The 15,998-nt window shown below is 38.3% G+C and overlaps 1 protein-coding gene across 9 annotated transcripts in view; it reads left to right on the top strand.

The window, feature by feature from the left end:
- BLTP1 (bridge-like lipid transfer protein family member 1) overlaps positions 1-15,998 on the top strand; it is a 235,966-nt gene that overhangs the window by 165,808 nt on the left and 54,160 nt on the right. For all 9 annotated transcript variants that reach the window (XM_077140145.1, XM_077140153.1, XM_077140154.1 and 6 more), the window contains 6 exons: positions 3,042-3,147; positions 8,589-8,686; positions 9,438-9,623; positions 11,065-11,233; positions 13,455-13,666; positions 14,734-14,932. In XM_077140145.1, the coding sequence (XP_076996260.1) occupies positions 3,042-3,147; positions 8,589-8,686; positions 9,438-9,623; positions 11,065-11,233; positions 13,455-13,666; positions 14,734-14,932 (970 nt within the window). The remainder of the gene's footprint in view (positions 1-3,041; positions 3,148-8,588; positions 8,687-9,437; positions 9,624-11,064; positions 11,234-13,454; positions 13,667-14,733; positions 14,933-15,998) is intronic.

The following is a 15,998-nucleotide window of genomic DNA, read 5'->3' as shown; positions in this document are numbered from 1 at the left end:
GTAGGCTAAGCTTCTCTGCTACCTACATAAGCTTCACAAGAGTAAGTCTCATGATCGAAGGCATGGCCTATTGATTTGGGTGTCCCTAAAGTTTGACACAATATCAGGGGATTCCCTGATGGTAAGGTTTAATAGTTCCATATTCTTTCTCCCCTCCCTCAGCGGACTTTGCCAATACTTTTTGATTATCTGCTTAATATACTCTAAGATGTATCCAGGATTACAATAATCTATACAGGATTAAAAGACCTCTTTCTTTTTCTGGGCTCCCTGTGTTTCAATTGTTCAAATGAGCTATACAGATAGGTTGAGTTAGATTATGTACTACAGAAAATTTCAGTTCCAGATCAAATAAACCTTTCTTCCTTTAGTCTCAAAGAGTATGTATGGTTTTAAAATACACTCATTTTCTCACTCCTGTGTTCAGAATTACTTTAACCCCAACCTGTTCAGCTCCATTCTTATCTCTAAATATCAGGTGATATATATAAAACAGCCTTTTGAAATCCATAAATAATAATCACCACTCCAGACTTACTGTACCTGCTCTAAAAGCTTACAATCTAGGCCCCTGTTTTCTTAGAAGCATTTTCTAAAAGTGACCCTACCATTGTTGGTTTTTTGTTTCTGGCTTATTTTGTCTCACAAACGTCCCGCATGCTCATTCACATTGTTGCATGCCTCCCGACATTGTTCCTTTTTGTAGCAGCACAACCTTCGTTCATAAGTATATGCCATCATTCACCCATCTACTTCTCCGTCAGTGCATCCTTCAGCCCCCTGCATCATGTACATACACAATTCTTTAATAAAGCATCTGCTAGACTTGCAAGCAGTATGGCTTGTCTGAAGAGCATGCACTGGAAAACGTGCACTCAGCCTGGCTCTGCCATGGATTCACTGGACAGGAGAATCTAACCTTCCTGCCTCTGCCTCCCCCGCCCCACTTTAGGGTTGTTTGGGCTATGGCAGTCCAAACTTTTTGATATTGGAAGTGTCTGTCACTAATATGGGGTAGGGAGATGGAACTATCTGATGTTCTGGAGAGGCTGGGCTAGATTTCACGACTTACCTGGACCAGGGACCCATCTGGTGGATGTCGGTTTCTGAAAAGTTACTCTAGTGCCTGGAACCCTTGTGGAATCTTACATATTGCCCTAGGTGTTCTTTAGGATGGGCTGGAATGATCCTGGTTGGGGGTTGGCAGGTTATGATAGTTAGCAAGGTCTACCTGAAGCTTAGGTAAGAGCAACCTTGTTTTGTACTCTCTCTGCCACTGATGCTTAAACTTCTTTTCCCCCTTTTGGTCAGGATGTAACTAGATCCCACATTGCCAGGTCTGGATTCATCCCTAGGAGTCCTCTCCCACATCGCCAGGAAGACTTTCACCCCTGGATGTCATGTCCCACGTAATGGGGAGGAGCAATGATTTCACTTGCAGAGTTGGACTTAGAGAGACTGAGGCCACGTCTGGGCAACAACAGAGGCAGGAGTAACGCTTAGGCATGCCTATGGGCATCTAAGCTTCTCCACTACCTACATAAGCTTCACAAGAGCAAGTCTCATGGTTGAGGGCATGGCCTCTCGATACGGGTATCCCTAAATACCCATATCAGGGAATTCCATGATAATACTTTGCAATTAAAAAAAAATTAATTTGGTTCTCTAAAACCTGGAGCTGTAAGAAAGCTCTTTTTGTTCATTGATGGAAATATAGATACAGAAGTCATTCAATTTAATTCTGATTCATCTTCTTTAAGACCTTTTTGCCCTGACATTTCTCTGAGTCCAGATTTCTGCATGTGAAAATAAAAATATACAAAAAAATAGTGTACAAAATTCTAGTATTTCAGAGCTTTATTTAAAAGATAGCTTATAAAGTATATTTCATTTGTGCTTTCCACCCTGCAAAATAAGTGCCCCAAACCCCAGTTTAGGAACACTCGTATTGCTGCTTCATTTGACAGAAACTAAAGCAAATCTAATGCAGTGCATAGTAAAATTCTTTACTGATATTAGAAATTGAAAGGCAGAATGTTTGCTATTTCAGCAGAACACAATCCCAAGTTTAGTAAGAATGCAGTTAAATATGAACCTTTGTAAGAATTAAAAGAAACATCCCTGAGTGCCTATTTGGCCTGAAAGGGGCAAACACAAAAATCACCTTTGCCCTTTAAATACAACTTTATGTAAAATAAAAGTGCCCAGTGCAACTTAGGCTTCATATAACTTCTCATCTAAAAATAGATTGCCAAATCTTTTCTGCTTTCGAAATTTTTTATCAAAATAGGAACCCTATGAAAGTGGCAGATGTTGAAGTATTAACCTTAATCATCAAGGATATTTCATACATCTTTCCCTTACTTTTCAACATCAATTATGATGTTGAAGCACCTGGCAAATTGCTTGCTATTTAATCTGTTTATTAAGCAGTTCTTGCCAGAAATATAATGCCTTATAGTAAGGGTAGTATATGCATACATATATTGTAAAAAAAAAAAAAAAAAAACTTGCAAGACTTTGGCTGAGTACCTCAAACATAAGCCTTATGAGAATTGGGGTTTTGTCTTTTTTATTTACAGCTGCATCTTTACCATCTTATATAATATAGAGTAGATGGTTATTTACTGTTTAATTTATTAATTGTTAATAAATTATTCATTTTAATGATACTTGCCCATGGTTCTAAGGCCAAAAAGGTGATCATTAAAAACAAATTTTACTCTAGCCACAATTTAATTTTTGAAATTAGAGGATTACACAGTTAAATGTAACTCTCATTAGTTTTCAAGAGATTTCTCACACCTGACTGACTATGGCTATGAAGAAAATCCTCGTTTTGGGAACGGCCCACGATGGTGTCAGAGGCCAGTAAAGTGCTAGCTAACCTGCGTGCTTTAGTCCTCCTTGGGAATATTGATTCCAAATGATGGGTAGGAAGTTCTCTTCTCCAGAATTGCGGTTGGTTTGTCTGAGAAGGGGCGCGTGCACGGTGAGCGCGGCCTGCCGTGCTGCGGTGACGCTCTGGCTCTGTCCGGCAGGTCGGCTCCTTCGAGCACAACCTCACGACCGACCTCCTGAACCACCTGGTGTTCGTGCAGAAGGTGTTCGTGAAGGAGGTCAACGAGGTCATCCAGAAGGTCTCCGGTAAGGCGCCTGCTGCCCTGTGGCCCCACTGGCTACACGGCGCTCCGTGCATGCTGAGGATTGAGCTTACCGTTCTGTTGTAAATGTCAGGAAACCGCCCAGAAACTGCATTCCTCTGGCTTTCCTGCCTGTAGACTCTTAGCTTACTGTGTTTGTTATATGCGATATACAGATTTAAGATTCATAAACTTCACAGAGCTCCTCCTGCCTCTGTGAAGAAAAAAAAGTTTAAAGTGTGTCTACTGACCAGGCTAATTCCTAGTCGCCTGGAAACAAAATTTAGATTTCTTCCTTTATCTAAACCAGGTGCTGACTATGCTTGCGATAGTCACCTGGCAAGTTGTCTATGGCAACTTTATCATGTACGTTTTTGCCATGCCTCCAGTAGATTTCATTTGAGCTTCCTAATCATTGTTTACATTTTAGCAAGAAATATGTTTGGTTACAAAATGCTAATATCATGTATAGTGTTTAGAAATTAAAAATAAATAAATAAATAAATATACCAGGGAGGAATGAGGCTTAAAAATAAGCCAGGGAGTATGATGAGTTAGTTACCACTGCAGCCCCGCCCCCCACCCCAGCAGGGCTTCCTGGAGTGTGGTGTGGACTTCAGTGGTGTCTGTGCATCTTCCCTTTATCCCTTCCAGTTGAGAGTCAAGTGCAGAGCCCTCCCAGCATAGCCTGCACAAATGTAGCCACAGAATCTCGAGCGTCAGGACTAGAGGTTGGTCATGGCGTCCTGGGCTGCTCTGTTTCCGAAGCCAGGAGGAGAAGCCGGGCAGAGAAGAATACATGAAGCTGGCCAGGTTAGGGGCCGGGTTAGGGGCCAGGTTAGGGGCCAGGTTAGGCAGAGAGCTGGGTCTGCTCCCTCCCCACCAGGGCTTCCCTCTTTCCTCCACAGTGTCTCTTGGCCTTGTGCATGCCCTCCTACTGGAGTCACCCTAACTTCCAAAGAGACTTTGGCCCCAAACTCCCCCTTTTCCTTTTGGGTGCATGGGGTGGCGGCAGCAGCAGCAGCAGCTGGTTTTGCCAATCATGTCTTCCTTTTGAGGGCACCTGACCAACAATTCCCACCTGTGCGATTCTCTTAACAACTTTGAGGCCCTTTCCACCTATCAGCAAAGTAAGAATGTGTGGCCCAAATTCAGACTGTTAAAAAAATGTTTAATTGACTTTTAATTCAGGAGCTAAAATATTAACAAGAAGTAGAGTAGAAAATAAGTTGGCTCTATATGAACCCTTTTGAGGCCAAGTATTTCCGGTATAAATATAATCATGTTAAATGAATAAATTGGCGTCAAGAGGAGTTTCCCTCGATGATCATAGATCAGTCAATTCTTACAACAGCTTTTTTGAATACCTATTATGTGACAGCACTATGATTCTCTGCTTTCTTTACATTTATCTTCTACCCAGAGAGGCAGGTATTAAGTAAGTATTTAAGTAATCCGTTGTGATTTTGATGAGTTCTGTGCTTGACAAGAAGAAGGTGTAGGAGTCTGTACTGCAGAGAAACTAATCTATGTAAAGGAATCAGGGAAGCATCTCAGCGAAACTGACACCCACAACCTTAAGACTGATGCCCAGTTCAGCAGGAAGGCAGATGTAGAGCGATTTCAAGCAGAGCATGTGGGCAGTATTCGATAAGCCCCTGAAGTGGGGGCAGGGCTTACTGTGTTGGGGAGATCACTTATGTGGTAGCTGCAGGTTCCCTGGTCCTTGTGGCCCCACCTGAGCTGGGAAGCTCTGTTGTTATTGAAGAGGCCTACCACAGTTGTAGGATTTAACAAATTAAATCGTAAGAAATCAGATCAATTTGTAGTGTTTGGTTTCTTCTGAAAATGGTTGACTAGAAACCATGAAAGAAGAGAAAAATATAAAGCAAAAGACCTTTTGGCAACCAGAAGTGACTCTACTTGGGGAGAATATGCAGGTTTTCGTGTGGCCCATTTACATGGTTAATAGCACATTGGAACATTTCTATGATATGAAAGTTAAGAATATTTCAGGCTGACAAATTTTTATGAGTTCTAAAGAATATTTTCAAAACTTTTATTACCAAATATGTATATTTAAAAATAAATTGACTCTTCCATTAACTAACCTTCTATCTGTCATGGAAAATATCTAGCATTATATAGTTCATAGTAATACGCCTCCCTTAAGGTTATTTTGGTAAGAGAGAAAGGTTTTTTGAGGACTGCAGTCAGTTAGGAGATACAAGAATGTAGCTTGTTGGTAGAGAACGAACATGACAGCAGAGAAGACTGGAAAGTAACAGCCTCACCGTGAAGCTTGTTGATCACATTGAAGAATAGGGCGAGTAAGTTGTGGTGTCCCAGTGCTTCAGTGGCTGGGCCTGCCCCGTGAACCACATTCCTTCCTGATGGTAGACACATCCAGGAACCCTGAGAGAATAGCCAAGTCTAAGGCATGGACCCACTGGCTGGCCACAGGGCCGAACGGAGCCTGGGCGGTCATCGTCCTGCCGTAACTAGCTGGGTGACCTCACTATGAAAAGGAAGATTGGCAGGCATCGTCAGAAATCCCTAGTGTCCGTTTAATGTGTTAAAAGTATTTCCATATGTATCAATGTAAAGATCTAAGATCATTTAAAATAAAGCTTAAAAATGTCATATCAGCAAAGGTGATTTAAAAGAATAAGAAAAAAGTGAAAGGCTTACATTTATACTATCTGAAGGAATTGGAGTGATAAATAATTATACTCTTAAGTAATGTAGCATTAAGATTCCACTGAGCTGAGGTGAGTGAAAATTCAGAAGAGGATCTGCTTTTACCAGAAAGGATAATTAAAATTTTTCTTAATTGTCAAAATCCTAAAAATTCTAAAAACTGTAGACATGTAGACATTGTTCTTGTATTTCTTTCCTTTTTAGAACACAATATCTATTCTGCATTTTATAGTAGGAAATTGTTTCTATGTCTTTGAAGATATGAAAGAAGAGTACAGATCCATTTAATAGTTGTTTATTGAGAACTTGGAAAACGTATGACCCCACACTAGAAAATGAGGAAGTTATAAGAAGTGCAAATATGACAAAATTCTTAGATATTTGCACATTTAATAATACAGGGTTTTAAACTAAGTGTGAATGCATCAGGTATTTAAGCATTTTTTAGTTTAAAGGAAGAAAACACTTTCTGAGTAGAATTATCATTGAGGATTTTATGGTTGTAGGAGTGATTTGAACTGATCCTTGAAAAAAAAAAGGTCCTTCTTTTCATTAGTTGAGTACATTTCAAAAGAGAGGCACAGTTTGAGGGAAAAAAATAGCAAGGAACTCGGAAAGTAATACATGCTAATGTGGTAAGAATGAGGGTAGAATTGTGGGCACATAAGAAAATTGAAGAGTTACAGTAGCTGTGAGGACGATATTGGAGAAAGGAAAGAAGATGAAAAAGTGGCTCACCCAGCAGCATCGGGGCCTCAGTGCACTCACTGGACAATTAGTGGGGCCACTAAGGTCCAGTTTGCTGGGATGTGAAGATCTCTGGTTGCTACCTTTAGAAACGCAGTGTAATTGAGATCGACATGTGAGTAAAGGCACAGATGATAAAACAGAGATATGTATTTTAATGAGTACATAGTAGATGGAAGGAATAACTAAATTCTTACTGAGGTATAGTGGGGAAGAGCTTGAAATAAAACAATGTTGGCATAATCTTAAAAAATAGTCAGGTGCAACTTGTATAGCAATAGGGAAAAAGCAGGATGCACATTGGTACAAAGGCACAAAAAAGTGATGTGCCAATTTGGAGTGCAAGATGTATGTGAGAGGGTGGGAGAAAAGGCTGGAAAGGTGAGTGGAGATCAGATTATATGGAGTCTTTTGTAACATGTTTATAAGGAATTTAGATTTTATTTCATATTACGATACTACTGTAATTATTCATGGAAGACAGAGAATGATGGGTTGAGGTTAGAGTTTAAAAGATAATGGAACAGATAATGATAACCACAGTTTTAATTTAGAAGGCAGATTGGGTGGGAGAGAGGACTGGAGACAGGAAGGCCAGCCAGGGGCCGCCGTTGTAATAGCCTAGGTGAGAGCTCATGAGTCAGAAGTTAAAGTCGTAGAAATTGGGATGCTGAGTGAAGAACAGAGTTGAGACATTAGAAGGTAAGGTTAATGAGAAGTAACCACTGGCATTTGTTGAGCACTTTCCGAGTGGCAGGCATCACGCCAAAGTCACCCACACAACAGCCTGCTGAGGAACTTACCGTCCATCCCCGTTTTGCCATGTGAAAGCAGGATGGAGCTGGAGCGATTTAATGACTGCTTTGACCTGGGAGATGAGGGGATAGAGAAAGTCAAGGGTAAATTAGCATATGTCTAGTATCTTCCTTAGGACTACTTTGTAGTTTAAAAGCAAAAATGGAGAAAAATGAATATGTGGTGCAAAGTTACCTTTTCTGAGCATTTGAAGGTGAAGAGATTAAGGAGCTAGACTAGCGTGGGAGTGGAGGACAGAGATAAGCACCTGACCATGTTAATTAGCTAGTCCGTTTTCTTTATAATTGAAGTATTGGGGAGTTGGGAGAAAAGTCTTTGTAGAGGATGTAACCTGGAGGCTCACTGCCTGGGTCCCTCTGCTGGCTCTGACGCTTGGGACAGGTCACTTAACTGTGAAGTTTCCTTATTTCTAGGCTAAGTATAACAGTAATAATGAGTATACGCAGCTCATGCAGTTAAGAGGTTTGAATAAATTATTATCTGATAAAGCACTTAGAGGAGCGCTTGGCCAGTAGAAGGCAACTCAGTAAAGATCCACGCACTGTTGTTAGGTATTAGGGTCGTACAAAGTCAGAAAGGCAGGAAAGGAATAAGAAAAGCACATGACTGAAGGGACAAAGGCGTTTTAGGAGATTGAGTTCAGGGAGCAGTAATGTAATAGGAACTTTACCTCACTGTGAATACAACCCTTTTTTAATATTAAATCTCAGGACAAGCTCTTGCTGTCCCACACTGTATTATTGGCACATAGTATCTTGTTTCTCAAGTCCCTACTTATATATTTTTTCGTTCCTTTTTGTTTGCAGCCCATCTAAACATAAACAACATAGTTCATATTTTTGATTGGAGAAAAAATCAGTCCCATTTATTTTTTCCTGTCAAATATATTTATTGAGATTGAGATGTACAATCACATATTTGGTTTAATTGTACATATAATGCTTTGAGTCTTATATAATGTTCTTACTCTATATGCCAAATTTTTCCTATTTTATATATTATATAAATACATATATATATTTATATGTATCTGTCTCACAAAATGTAATTTGGCCAACGATCTCTGTTAAAGACTGTTAATAGCCGTGTAAAAAGAAAACAATAACTATCTTGTGTGGGTTTAAAAGTCATTTTCTTTTTGAATAAATTGTCCCAAACCCTCAAATATTTAACTTCTTTTAGGAGGGGAGCAGCCTATTCCTCTCTGGAATGAGCATGATGGAACAGCAGATGGAGATAAGCCTAAAATTCTTCTCTATTCCCTGAACTTGCAGTTTAAGGTAACGTATAAATAATAATGTTTAAAAGTATTTTTATAGCTAATAAATGTATGTTTCCTTTGCAAAAACTGTTATAATACAGTAATGAATCAAATAAAAAATAAAACTAAATTGTAATACCATCCGCTTCGAGAAAAGACTTTAACAGTTGGTTGAATATCCTTTAGAACTTTTTTTAATCCTGTTTATATGCACACACACACACATTCATTTTTTAATGTCTTGGATACCTTTCCATGTCAACATGTAGATTATCTTTTGTGCAGGTGTGTATATACGTATATAACAGTTTATTTAAACACTCCTCTTCTGATAAACATTTCTAGTTTTCCCGAATTATTGCTGTTATAAATTATTCTGCAAAACTATTTTGTACGCTTTTCCAACTAACAGTTCTTTCATATTAGAAACTTCATTAGTGTTACTAAATAGATAAATTAAATTTTAGTGTTCTTAGAACTTATTCTTAACAAATAGTCATTTGGTTGTAATTACTAATGAACATTCTGGGTTTTAAATACAAAATAGTTGAATGAAATTTAAAAGCTAAGAAATTTCCTCCTGTCATGAGAATTAAGGAATGTTGCCAGTTTTTCAGCTTATAAGACATATCCTATGCATGTTTTAAAACATGACTCTATCATATTGGAGTTGGAATTTTTAAAAGATTGGCACAGCCATATGAATTTGAATTGTTGTGACATTGTTTTTTTATGATGCTTTTTTTCCTTCCTAACATATAATCTGCTAGGGTATTCAAGTAACAGCCACAACTCCATCAATGAGAGCTGTAAGATTTGAAACTGGATTGATTGAACTGGAACTTTCAAACCGACTTCAAACCAAGGCTTCACCAGGAAGTAGCAGTTATCTGAAACTATTTGGTAAATGCCAAGTGGATTTAAATTTGGCATTAGGACAAATTGTCAAACATCAGGTGTGTTCAGTAAATGTTTATGTCAGTAGAACTATAGTTTTTGAATTTTGCACAACAGTTTGAACTACTTTAACCTACCAAATGCAGTATTTACCAAAAATATTTAGCATGAGTTCCTAAAATTTCTGCTTGTAAATTCTAATGAAAACTCATTTTTAAGAAAGCCTTTACAATTTACCATGGCATTCCACTGAATATTGTTGGCAGCATAATATTACAGTTTAGTTCAAATGCAGTAATATGAAACTTCATCCAATTTCTTTATAATATTTGAATGTAATCTTCTCTTGGTTTTGTAAAACATTTATTTTTATTTCAAATACTTTGTACTAGCATTGTTCAGTTCTTAAACTTAAGTTTGTTGTCCTGTAGAATATTGTCAACTTTTGCATATCATGGTATTAAACATATAAAATCAATACAGGAAATAGCAGTTAGATTCTTTATTTTATAAAAATGCGCTTTCTCAAATCCTTGGATTTTTCCATTGTTTGTTTTTACTTTGCTAGCAATTGAGATTTAAGATTTTCCCCCTTTGGTTTGAAGAACTGATTAAAGGAATACCAGTCCAAAAGAAAAAAAAAGTCGACAAGTGGTGCTGCAATAGTGGGATACTCAGACTGAAAAATAATGAAATGTGCCCCCCACCATACAGCTCACAACATCAACATCAACAGAGAATACCATTCACACTTTCAAACTTGAGCGGCTGTTCTATAGATTATGTGGGAGAAAAAATGAACAAAAATTTACTAAAAATGTCATCTTTAGTAAAACAGCAGTTTTTTCCAAATGGAAGCACAGTTTGAAAGGAAGAAGGAAGATTTCACTCTTTTGAAACATTTAATAGTGCACTGCCATTCAGAATATGAACCTCACCCCAGGTTTTGTATAAACTTTATCTATGACTTCAGTTTATTTCTTGTATGACCGTTCATATTGTGTTTTAAGTTATATGATGGAAAATATAAGGAATATATCATTGAAAAAATTGAGGAAAATATACCGTAGTTCTTTTGGTGAGCAATACCATTAATGATGTTAAAACTCAAAAAAAAAATTTTTAAGTGTGTTCTATTTTAAAATTGTTAAAAATTTTAAAAATCGATTAAGTTTCAAAACACAGTGCAACCATCAGTTATAGAACAGAGTTCAGATTTTGATATGGGTTACAGGTACACAATTTTACGTTTTTCCTTCTAACTACTCCAAGGACACTGGAGACTAAAAGAGATACCAGTATAATGAATCAGCAGTCATACTCATTTGTTAAATCCTATCTTCTCTGCTTTAACACCACCTTCTCCTTTGATCTTTCTGCATTTAGGGATATTTGAGCTGTGTCCATTCCAGCTTCTTCATGTTGGAAAGGGCTGTCGATTATGTAGGATAGAGGGAACTGGTTGATGTTGATTTTATTGAGCCTTAAATGTTATTTTAGGTTTATGAAGAAGCTGGTTCTGATTTTCATCAAGTTGCCTATTTTAAAACCAGAATTGGATTAAGAAATGCCCTTCGAGAGGAAATCAGTGGTTCTTCCGATAGGGAAGCTGTGCTTATCACTTTGAATAGACCAATTGTGTACGCACAGCCGGTGGCCTTTGACAGAGGTAAGACAGTGTCCCTCACCACTGCTTTCTAGGACTTAGGCATTCTTTGCTAATGCAGAATAAAAATCATCAGTGGTTTACTGTGTAAATGCCTGACAGCCATATGTCCTCTTAACCTGGAATATGAACAACCAAAAAATACTTCATGCTTATTCACTTCAGTTTTTTAAAGTTATTTTGCATTTTAAAGGTGATTTTGCTCTTACATGGCTATACAGTTTTCTTTGGTTCAGAGTTTTAATTATAATGCTAAGCTTTTTGGTTTGGATAATTACTACATTTGTGTTTTGGGACTGGGTTTATTCATTTACTCTGTAAGTGTTTGTTATGTACTCTCTGAAAGTAGACTGCAAAGGTGAGGGACAGGGTCCCTGTCCTCAGGAAATGCTCAGTCCAGTGGGAAACAGACCAGGGTAGAGCACAGGGTAGAGTTAGCGATGTGTGGTATCTCAGGAGCTGAAGGGGTCTCAGTCTTTGCTCCTTTGTTTTTTGTATCCCATATGGCAGGGGATAAAGATGTGTTCATTAGAAAACCGCCCCTTTGGCAGAGTGGTGGACAGCATTTTGTGGTATTACTAAATCCGCTGCACATGTTTTCATTCATCTTTCTGACCTTATCAGTTTCCAGCAGCTCCTTAAAGTGCTTTCTACTGTTGGTGTCCATGACACAATACTTTCTTGCTTTTCCTCCTCTCTCTGTAGCTCAGCCATCTTCATCTCCTTTTTAGCTCTTGCTTCTGTTCCCTACCTTCAGATGCAGATTTTGTTTTGGCTTTGTTCTTGCTAACAAACTCAGATGCCTCTATAAGCCATGCAGGTAAATATGCGAGCCGCGGGTTAGGGGACATCATAGGCTGTGTCAGGCTGGGGAGTACAGGCCCTACTTAAAATGACAAAGTTAAGCCTTTGGGTAAAAATCCTCTGTAGACCACACAAACCAGATCTGTGGGCCAGAGCTTCCTCCTGCTTGTGGCCTCTGAACTGTGTCGTCTCCCTAGGCAGTCTTGATCGTGTCCATGACTTCGTTTGCCACACACACAGCTGTGACTCACATTTGAGCTCAAGACTAGAGTATCTAACTATTTACAGACATCTTCATTTGGATGATGGAAAGTCACCTCAAAATCAGTGTGTAAACACCAGTTTATAAGAGGCACTACCATCTGTCTACTTAGCTGAAAAGCAGTCTGTATCTTTGAAACCTTCCTTTCCCCCAGTTTCCTTATCCACCAGGACATTATGTTGATTAACAGTTAAACATCTTTTAAATCTTTCCGCATCTCTCCATTTTCACCCTCAACATTCTGGCCAAATCTCCTGTCATCTCTGCCTGCGCCTGTTATTAGCCCCTTCATGATCCCCAATTCCTTTCCTATTTGTTCTCCACATATGGCCAGATCTGATCTCACTGCTTCCACCACCCCCAAAAAATAAAAAATAGGAAAAACAACTGCTTCCTCGTGCTCTTGAGTGTGGCCTGTAAAGCCATACAGAGTTTGGCTCTGCCTGCCTGGCTTTCCAGCTCTAGTTCATCCCACCCCATCGCTGCTGGTTTCACACCCTCCGCAGTGCCTGAGCTCCCTCTGCACGTGCTGCTCTTCGGCCCCCCAACCGACGTAATTCTTCGCTTCCTTAAGGCTTCACTCAGGTGTTATTTCCTCAAGAAACTCTCATTAGACTTCTCTTTCTAAACCAGATCCCTTTAATCTCTACTCCCATCATTACGTGCCTGTCCTTCAAAAATGTTTAACGATAGTAGCTGTAAGCTCTGCGAGGCAGGGACCTTGTCTCCTTTCGTTACTCCATCCTGGTGCCTGGCATATGATAGGCATTCAACAGACAATTTCTTGAAGGAAATAAGAAAGAAGAATGAATGAGTGAATAGACCTAGATTTTCCTCTTCCTTCTGTCACTATATAGTTCCCTTGTTTCTACCTTTTTTTGGGTGCTGGGAGCCGAGGTGCAGGATCCGGGAATTGAACTCAGGCTCCTGCCTGGAAGGCGAGCATTCTACCACTGAATCGCCCGTGCACTCTCCTTTTTTTTTTTCAACCTATCAAGTGGACTATATCTTTTTGATCCTTTCAAATTCTAATGCTACAGTCCTCCAGAAGTAATTTTTGTTAATCAACAGGATTTTGCAGTTCTTGAAGTTTACTTATTCTATAACTTTAAAGTGTTGATTTTATTTTTCTTTCTTCCTTCCCTTAATTATTAAAAGCTGTGCTGTTTTGGCTGAATTATAAAGCTGCCTATGATAATTGGAATGAACAGCGAATGGCTTTACATAAGGATATTCACACGGCTACAAAGGAAGTGGTCGATATGTTACCTGGCATCCAACAGACATCAGCCCAGGCCTTTGGGACTCTCTTTCTCCAGCTCACTGTCAATGATCTGGGAATTTGCCTGCCCATCACCAGTACTGCACAGGTACAAGAAACAATCCAGTCATACTCCAGGATTAAGTGCTGTATATTTCTACCATTTCCATATATATAGAGTACAGCAATAGATTTTTCAGGAGAATAATTCATATCGTGAGTCCAGTGAATAGCAAGTAAGATTGAACATCTTTAACCATTATTCACCACAATATAGTAAATCTCAGTCTCATGAAATTTTTCTCGAAGCACTCTGATATGCCCCAGAATAATGATGATACTTAATTTTTGTCTTGACAAATAAGAAGCTTAGTTTTCAGAGTCTTTTTACTGTTTTGTCTTTTAACAAAAAAGTGTTTGGCATAGACTTGTTTATAAAATGGTAACAAAAGGACATTTAAGAATACTATTCAATAGTGTTTAATAGCCTCTTCTATAATAGAACAGGGAATTCCAAAACAGTTTTAAACCGTAATAATTAATGATAATGAAACTTCCAAGCTATGTGCACACCTGGATAAAGCAAGAATATCTTCGTCCTAACCCAGGACCAGATTTCAGGAATACACATTTGCATGCACATGTGTATGAGAGAGAAAAGGCTGTGATTCCCTGTCAGAAGAGAAGCACTACTGTAACAGTAAAATACAAAGAACTAAATTGTATCATTTACCTTCAAAAACATGTATGCAGTTGCTGATTAAATTTCTTTAGTATTTTGTTTGACAAGACAGTGTTAAGAAAAACTCTGGGTTAGGCATTGGTAGCATGTGGCCGCTGCATTTTCAGGAACAGAGAAATGTTGGTTGTTTGTGGCAAGATGGACGGGGCTTAAGAAGGCCATGCGAACCGGAAGTAGGTGTCAGAGTGAGGGAGCTCCCCACAGCTGCGAAGCAGGCCTTCACTGTCATTAGTCCTTTGGCAAGTTTAGTCAAAAAAACACACATAGCAAATACATTTCACTTGAGGAATTTAATTTTTAAAAGCAGTTATCTTGCTAGGTTGCTTTTTAATAAAGATTTCCAGGCGTGGCCCTTTCTAGAGTTTTGTTCTTATGACTGTGAGGAGCTCTGTTTCAAATATTCTTTTGTCTTGTTTCTTTAATATGCTTTGCAGTCTAATCATACTGGAGACCTTGACACTGGTTCTGCTTTAGTACTTACCATTGAAAGTACTCTCATCACTGCTTGCTCTTCAGAGTCTCTGGTTAGTAAAGGGCATTTCAAAAACTTCTGTATCCGCTTCGCTGACGGCTTTGAGACGTCCTGGGATGACTGGAAGCCAGAAATCCGTGGCGGTCTGGTGATGAACGCCTGTGAGTCTCCTTTACGTCCTGTGCGACGGTTCGCAATCCACAAATAAGTCATGTCTCCATTTGCAAAATTAAAGGATGTTCAGATATAAGAATTTTCAGACTCTGTGAAAGATAGGCTATTTCTAATTAAAGGTGCCAAAACATATTTATGAATAACTGAAACTTTCAGTAGTTTTGGTGAATAATGTTGCAAAAGCTGCGTCACTCATTCTGTTAGTGATGGTGTGACATTAGAAGCTCTGCTCGGTCCCTGTTATTTCCTATGGTCCATCCATGAGCCACCAGATAAAACATCTTTGTTCTGTGGTAATTTTGAAAGAAAGTGATGAATGTGCATGGTTCAATTCATCTTTAAACAGGTTGTAAATAACCAGGATCAGGAACTCCAGCCCTAATTAATACTGACATGAATAAATCCACATATCCAAATTTGAAAGAGTCTGTAGTATAGCTTGAAGGTAGTCCTTAGTTCGTAATACTCAAGGTTGGAAATAACTAAAGCAGTTTATATGCTATTTTGGAAGTATGGGGGGTTATTTATGTCTACTTGAGTATTTTAAATATTTTTGTAGTAGAATTGATAAGCTTATCATTCATCTTAATAATGAAGAACAGTTATATCTGAGGAATTAAAAAGTTGTGGTTGCCTACTAAAATTCCTCACCCTATCTTGTAAGCTATAGTTAATACTTAATTCATTTTTTAAGGTGATGTGTCATTGTTGATACTTTTTCCTTTCCATTAGAGGAAAATCTTTCCAGTTTTGGATTTTTTTGAGGAATGGGAAATTTTCAATTATTTTTACTATCAAAAATTGAATGTTTAGGATTTAATGTTGACTAAAGCTAAAAGTAAAATTAAGTTGGAATTCTTGGTTTTGAATGCTTTGCATTTAGAAAATTCATAGATAAAAGATTAAGGGTTCTTTGAAATATTTCAGATCACTAAGAAGATTTGGTACCAAAGTACTCATGTCTAAAATCTAGACGACCAAAAAAATTCTTCATAGAAGGTCTTTACAAATTATATCTTGAAAAAATTATTATAACTTATTTATATCTTTTTT

Source organism: Tamandua tetradactyla, chromosome 22 (genome assembly GCF_023851605.1).
Source record: "Tamandua tetradactyla isolate mTamTet1 chromosome 22, mTamTet1.pri, whole genome shotgun sequence".
Taxonomy (NCBI): Eukaryota; Metazoa; Chordata; class Mammalia; order Pilosa; family Myrmecophagidae; genus Tamandua; species Tamandua tetradactyla.
This window is presented reverse-complemented; position numbering and strand designations above follow the sequence as displayed.